Source organism: Habropoda laboriosa, unplaced genomic scaffold, assembly GCF_001263275.1.
Source record: "Habropoda laboriosa isolate 0110345459 unplaced genomic scaffold, ASM126327v1 scaffold33, whole genome shotgun sequence".
Classification (NCBI taxonomy): Eukaryota; Metazoa; Arthropoda; class Insecta; order Hymenoptera; family Apidae; genus Habropoda; species Habropoda laboriosa.
The window spans coordinates 9,330-16,949 of NW_017100187.1; the positions used below are offsets into that span (position 1 = coordinate 9,330).

General features: G+C 39.4%; 1 protein-coding gene across 1 annotated transcript; it reads left to right on the plus strand.

Annotated features, from left to right (window-relative positions):
• The first annotated feature begins 1,799 nt into the window (after positions 1–1,799).
• Positions 1,800–7,269, plus strand: LOC108579621 (sodium-independent sulfate anion transporter-like). The gene is made up of 10 exons (XM_017943203.1): positions 1,800–1,822; positions 2,838–3,056; positions 3,164–3,318; positions 4,603–4,900; positions 5,038–5,350; positions 5,540–5,701; positions 5,777–5,917; positions 6,186–6,331; positions 6,417–6,608; positions 7,006–7,269. Exons 2-10 carry the CDS (start codon positions 2,916–2,918, stop codon positions 7,267–7,269), a joined length of 1,812 nt encoding a protein of 603 aa, XP_017798692.1. The 5' UTR covers positions 1,800–1,822; positions 2,838–2,915.
• Positions 7,270–7,620: the final 351 nt, after the last annotated feature.

A 7,620-nucleotide genomic window follows, 5' to 3' on the forward strand; every position in this document is an offset into this window, starting at 1 on the left:
GTCTTATCGCACGGACGACACTAAACAGACCTCGCATAATTTCCTATCGCAATTTCTTCACGACAATTACGAAAAACAATATTTCCTCGTAATCGAACATCAAACGAAAAAAAAGAAACGTGCGACAAATTTGTCCAGTTGATCACGTCTCAACCTAGAAACAGGATTATAATTCTCGGATTAAAAATTCCACGGGCTGGTTCGTCCATAAGAATCGTCAAAAGTGGCCGTCTCGCTTTCGAGCGGTTGACGCCGTTACGTGCGCCACGTTAACATGCAAAACACACCGCCATTCAAGAACACAGAGCGTCCTTGTAATTACATGCATGTACACCAGTGTTCCACGATAAGAATTTCAACCGTTCTCTTTCGGACAAGAAACTCGCCGGTGAAGAAAAAACAGAACGAAAAAAAAAAGAGGAGTTGGAACGAAACGGAAAGAGAGAGAGAACAAAGTGTAGCGAGACGCGAATGGTATCGTGCGGATGTAATCGACGCATTCCACGATCGGAACAATCGAACGTCCACGTTGATGTTACTTCTTGTTTGAATTTTCGTGGAAGATATGTACGTAGTAGGTAAACGATGGTCGTAAGCGTGTAATCGCGACAGAAACGGAACCTTGATCACTTTTACTGTTTACTACGTTCGCGTAAATTGCTCTCCGTGTTTTACCATTGCGTAACTTTCTCGTGGACAGAGGACACTGGAATTGTCGCAGGATTATGCGGTGAAAAATTGTTACTTCGGATTGTATTTGTTACGTTTGGAAGAATTTCATTTGGGATTTTTTTAAGCGAGAGGCGAAGTGTTTGAGTACTTTGGATTGTTTGAAGTAGGAATTCTTTACTCGGATTATTTCGAATGGGGATTCTTTATTCGGGTAATTCGAAAATTCGAAGCGTTTGAATTCAGGATTATTCCAAAATTCGAAGCGTTTGAATTCAGGATTATTCCAAAATTCGAAGAGTTTCAATTCCGGATTGTTCCAAAATTCGAAGCGCTTGAATTCCGGATTGTTCCAAAATTCGAAGCGCTTGAATTCTGGATTGTTCCAAAATTCGAAGCGTTTGAATTCCAAATTGTTCCAAAATTCGAAGCGTTTGAATTCCAAATTGTTCCAAAATTCGAAGCGTTTCAATTCCGGATTGTTCCAAAATTCGAAGCGCTTGAATTCTGGATTGTTCCAAAATTCGAAGCGCTTGAATTCCGGATTGTTCCAAAATTCGAAGCGTTTCAATTCCGGATTGTTCCAAAATTCAGTGTTTCAATTCCGGATTGTTCCAAAATTCGAAGCGTTTCAATTCCGGATTGTTCCAAAATTCAAAGCGTTTGAATTCCGGATTGTTCCAAAATTCGAACTGTTTCAATTCCAGATTGTCCGAAAATTCGAAGCGTTTCAATTCCGGATTGTTCCGAAATTCAAAGTATTTAAATTCCACATTGTTCCAACATAAATACTTCGAACACGAATAACCTCCAATATTCGAATATAAATCCTTCTCGCGTAAGTGTTCCAATATTCCCACTTTTCGTAACATCGCCACGCGTAGATCACATCGTAAATTACAACCGAACCAGCAGGAAGTCGGAGAATACTGAAAATCCGGATACGGTACCGTGTGAAAAAGAAAAAAGGGTGGAACAGTTTGCCGAACCCAGGAATGACCACTTAAACAAGGACCGACGCATGCGTTAGTATCCTGTTACGACGTATCGCCAGGTAACTTACACACGTTCGTGGAGGGAGAGCCTAGGCACGTGTGAAACAGCTGTAGATTTAATCAGTGTGTAGAGCAGGTACGAGGCGACGCATCAATCGGTAAGCATCTCCTGCTCAGTCAACATTCCACCATCCGAAAAAAAAAAAAACAACCTATAAATATTCTTGTGAAACCATCTATTTTAACCGTTTAATCATTCCTCTTCCTAACAAAAAGAAGAAAGAAGAAAAACAGTGAAATTGAAATAAGTTACACAGAATGGTTGTTCAGTGATCGGTGCACCGTGACGTCAGAATTAACAGTAATTTCTAATTATCACCTGATTCGATCGGCGAGAAGTGATTGGAATATTTCGAACGAGAAGAAATCTCGTATTCGTCGAACGGGAAAACAGGTGAATCACGTGCTTAAACGATCTCACGCGGGGCAAAACAGTCAGGTGACTCTTCTAAACTATTCGCGTTCTCCATAGGAAAAATCTACTCGCGACATTCGCTAGTCACACGTTCACGATCTACGCTAATTGCCGGCTATCGTTCACGACCCTCGTTCAAATTGACACAACGTTCACGTTTCATTAAAGAAGTGCCACAGGTTGCATAGCAATAGCGATTCCCCGATTTCCAATGCTGTTACTCTCTTCGACAAGTTCCACGATAAACTCGTTCTCCGATTATCACCGGTGCAATACACAAAGAATTCCTGCAGACTGATCGAACCATCGATAAACAATTCTACTTACGGGGAAAAGCCAACCGATGGATTTTGCAACAGGATAACACAGCTCGTGCGTCGATTTCTTTCACTGGAGACATCGTTCACTTGATAAAACACTTTGTTGATCAAACTTTTCCCGTCTCCAAGACTGAAACTTCCACGATTGGGACGCTGTTTGCAAAGAAATTCGCTGAACGAGTTAAAAGTCGTCTTGGAAATCGAGTCTCTCCCTAGAAAAAAGGATTCGCAGCAGTGATTTCTGACTGAAACGCAGTAATTTATAGTTTCTCTAGTTTATCCTGGAGCTTATCGAACAGAATAGCGCACCAAAAATCGAAGCAACCTATTCATTCAGGCTAATTCACTCGAATGACGCGGAGTACGTTGTGATTTCAGGACTCGAAATTAACGCGATGTGCTAATACGTTTGGTATCGAGAGAAAAGCTAGAGACTCCGTTCGGAAGAAGACTCTAATGAACATGACTGGGTTCAATTTTAAGAGGTTGCTGAAGAATAGAATTCCTGTTTTAAAGTGGTTACCCTTATACAGGACTAAAGACGCGTTGGGCGACCTAGTTGCTGGTCTGACAGTGGGTCTGACCCTGATTCCACAGGTAAACTCCACGGTTGACCATTTGTTTTTTTTTCTAGAATAAACAGTTAGAATTTCGTGTATAGCGATCTAATTTCACGTGAACTTCTTTGTCTGTTGTAATTACAGGCGATAGCGTACGCTGGATTGGCAGGTTTAACGCCGCAGTATGGTCTTTACAGCGCGTTCGCTGGCAGCTTCGTTTACATAATTTTTGGTACCTGTCGAGAAGTGAATATTGGTCCGACAGCATTGATCTCGTTGCTGACGTACACGTACGCTAGGTAAGGCGTCTAATGTTCCCAAGGTGATGTGTTGGAACGTTTGTAGAAGTTGTCAATGAGAGAGAGAAAGAGATCTTAATCGGTTAACGCGGCTTGTTCAATTGGGAGCATGACTGACATGATTTAACAGAGGTTGAAAGGATGCTGTCTTCCTTTCAACGGTTCGCTTTCTTTGTGCTTTATTAACCCTTTCGGGATCGAAGGCTGAAATTTGTATTATGTCGAGATAGCGATTGTCACTTTGAAAAATTGCACTTTCACGAGCTCATTTTTGTTGCTCGAAGAATGTTCGATTTTTGTGAATGAAACTGGGCCAAATTTGTTTTCGTTTGGTAGAAGTTCTCTTATGTGTACTTGCAGAAAACGTGTTAATTACTGGGTCACTATTTCTACTTTTTTTTTTTTTTTTTAAGCTACGATATTTTTTGGTGCATTTTTGTCGATTAGAGAATGTTTCATTTTTATGAATGAAACTGGGCAAAATTTCTTTTCGTTTAATGGAAGTTCTATTGTATCAGATGTACAAATTTTTTCCCAAACTTAAATGTTGATTTACAGAAAGTCAAAATGATCTCCATTATTCCGAATGACATTTTTCCATTTATTGAACAACTAATGAATTCACTCTCTGAAAAAGTACGGCGATTTCGAGTCGATAGAATCTTCGAGACTTTTCGAAAAAAGACACTCAATTAATTTGCACACCTGATACCTCCAAAAAACCTTTTGATCACTGAGTCGCTACTTCAATTTTCCCTTTGCACCCTTTGCACTCCAATGGCGCTGTTATGGCGACATGCGTACTGACTTTGGAGAGCTTTAAAATTGTAAAATTCAGGTCTTTTTTACATTATTAAAATAATGCAAATTAGAAATCTTTTGTTTTTCAAAACAAACCCTTGTGTTTTCAAAAGTATGCCGGAGTTGCTGATTAATCTTACCAAAAAATGCTTGGAGTACAAAGGATTGGACTATCATATTTTTCATAGTTGCTTGAAACGATGTTTAATTCTCGCGAGTGAAACTGTACAAAATTAGCAAAAATGTTAATAAATCCACTCTGAATTCACCTGAAGCACGATACTTCCTTTTTTATCGTACAAATTTCCATAAACTATCGCTTCAACCTAGAACTGGTTGAAAAATACCTGTGACTAACTAATATAAGTCTAACTTCGATCCCGGAAACAGGATCACGAAATCGCTTCTACAAGATGATCAATAACACACCTGTAGCTTACCTGTTCTTAATTCGTGCCTCTCACTTTTCATGGTATTTTCCAGAGACGTACCCGAGTACGCTATCCTCCTGTGTTTTTTGTCAGGATGCGTTACCGTCGTTCTCGGAATTCTCCGACTGGGATTTCTGGTCGAGTTCGTTTCCATTCCGGTCGTCTCCGGATTCACTTCGGCCGCCAGCCTAATTATCGCCTGCAGTCAAATAAAGAGTCTGCTCGGCTTGAGAATACACGGGGAAAGTTTCATCGAGATTTGGAAGGAATTGGTCAATAATATTCACAGAACAAGGATCCCTGACCTGATCTTGTCGTGCTGCTGCATTCTAATTTTATTGACCCTGAAGGTAATTCACCGCGCGCGTTATCGCGAGCAGAACTAGTTCTTGCACGCGTTGCGAATACTAATAGACCAAAGAAAAAATAGGGAAGTAACGGAGAAAAGTGTAATTACCGACCTTTTTTTTTTTAATTCTCCTTGCAGAAATTGAAGGATATCAAGGTCCAGAATGGAATTTTGAAAAAATCCATCTGGTTCCTGGGAACAGGAAGAAACGCTCTGGTGGTGATAATGTGCGCCGTGGTGTCGTGTATCTTTGAAAATCGAGGAGGAGCGCCGTTTTATCTCACAGGACACATCGAAGCAGGATTACCATCCGTTAGGCCGCCACCTTTGTCCAGGAATATCGGAAACGAGACAGAGACTTTCGTCGATATGTGCAAAAATTTGGGCACCGGTATTATGGTGGTTCCGTTGATCTCTATCATTGGGAACGTAGCCATCGCAAAGGCGTTCTGTAGGTTTCTCTTTCTCTTCGACACTACTCTGTTGAAAAAGTTCCAAGACGAATCAAATAAAATATATCAATTTATTCTGGATCTAATCAAACGCTAATCTTGGCAATTTTTTTCGACACAGTGGTATTCCACAAAATTTCTCCCTCTTCAGCTAGTACTAATTAATTTCTCACGAAAAAAAAACAAAGCTCGAGGACAATCTTTAGACGCAACTCAAGAGATGTTAACACTCGGTCTGTGCAACATCGTTGGATCTTTTTTCCAATCGATGCCGGTCACCGGTTCCTTTTCCAGAAGCGCGGTGAACGACGCATCTGGCGTAAGGACACCGTTGGGCGGCATTTACACGGGTAACCATGAAATTTTCACAACGATGAAGAAGAGAAACCGATGAAATTCACAGGAAAATTGAATTTTCGTCGCAGGTATTCTAGTCATTCTTTCTCTGAGCTTGCTCACGCCGTACTTCTACTACATCCCGAGAGCAACTTTAAGCTCTGTGATAGTTTGCGCGGTGATATTCATGATCGAGGTGAAGATGATACGGCCGATATGGAAGTGCAGCAGTGAGTACAAATGAAATTATAATCTTTTCTTTAGAAACACAGAGTGATAACGTCCACTAAACAGTAACATAACAGACGAAGAATATACCAGACGCTGTCTCTTTAAAAAATCTTACTTCCGCATAAAAGTGTCGACAGACTTTTAAAGAGAAATTTTTATAACGAAAGATACGCAGTTTCGGTAGAACTTTGAAACGAAATTAACGAAAAAGAGAACGCATCGGTGAAAACGCTGGGAAAATAATTGAACTAAAAACTGTAATTTTAGAACGAGATCTGATACCAACGTTCGCGACATTCTTCGCGTGTTTGTTCGCCGGTGTTGAATTGGGGATTGTAATAGGCGTCACGATTGATCTGGCAATATTAATTTATTTCAACGCCAGGCCGACAATATATATCGAATACAGAAATGTAAGTACATAACAATGACCGACGAAGATTTGTTAGAAGATTGCTATTTTTCCCTTTAAAAATATCCTATATCTCGCCGCCGCAGACGCCTACGTTAAACTACATCCTCGTTCGTCCGAGTGCAGGACTGCTATTCCCGGCTGTGGACTACCTGAGGATATACCTGATCGAGAACTTAGCTAATGATCACAATAAATTACTGAAAACCTTTAAGAATTCTAAAGTGGTCGTTCTAGATTGCAAGCACATCGATAAGATTGACTTCACTGCGGCGCATGTATGGATTAATAATGTGTTTAAACAGGAGAGACTCTTCGAATTTGACCTGGATTTTACTTCTTCGAGCCTTTCTTCTCTCTTTTCACCACCTCTTCCATTTTCTTCTTCTTCTTCTTCTTCTTCCTCTTCTTCGTCTTCTTCTTTATCTTCTCTTTTGTCATAATCGAACTATAAAGACAGTATTGTTGCGTTAGAGAAAAAGGTATTGATTTAAGTAGCGATTTGAAAGAATTAATACGTGGATAACGAAGAAAAGAGTAGAATTTCTCGATTGCTCAACAATCGACTCAAAGACGTAAGATCTAGGACAGACTTTGAACACATTTTCTTCGATTCACTTCGTCCCATTTTTCCCCACATTCTCTCAGATTCATCGAATTCGTAAACATTTACAGGGATTGAATATGGTGATGAGAGATTTCAAGGAAAAGAATCATCGCTTGATTATGCTACGACCTTCCAAAGATATATTGCGCGCTATGCAATCGCTCTCGAAAGAAACGATTAAAGTGGTCAATACGGATGCCGAACTCGTAGCCGCTTTGAAAGAGCACAATACGGTTAAACGGATTCACGAGGCTGGTGCAGAGGTAATAGATATGTCGAATGGAAAAACTACCATTGGTACGAGGAACGAGCTAACGAGTACGAAACTCTGATTAGATGGAGAGAAAAAAAAAAAAAAAAAGAAAGAAAAAAGAAATCCTAATTGAAACGTTTTCACAAACGATTGTTTTTTTTTTTGGTTTTTTTTTGTTTTGTTTTTTTAGAATTTCTACTAGGTTCCTTTTGCGTATTTTTGTTTTTTTGGTATTTTCTTGTGTTTTTTTTCCTTTTTTTTTTTCTTTAAATAGATACATTATCGGAAATCGGAGTTTTAAGACTATCCATGATATCGTATAAAATCGTAATGAACATTAACGCGTAATTTATGATGTATATATATGAATTATAATGATAATTCGTACATTTTTCTGTAACTTTTAATAAAAATATATATATATATATAT

Coding starts and splice junctions, on each gene's coding strand:
- LOC108579621 (XM_017943203.1), top strand. CDS start 2,916: ATGAACATGACTGGGTTCAATTTTAAGAGGTTGCTGAAGAATAGAATT. Junction 3,057..3,163: donor GTCTGACCCTGATTCCACAG/GTAAACTCCACG, acceptor TTGTAATTACAG/GCGATAGCGTACGCTGGATT. Junction 5,702..5,776: donor GTTGGGCGGCATTTACACGG/GTAACCATGAAA, acceptor TTTTCGTCGCAG/GTATTCTAGTCATTCTTTCT.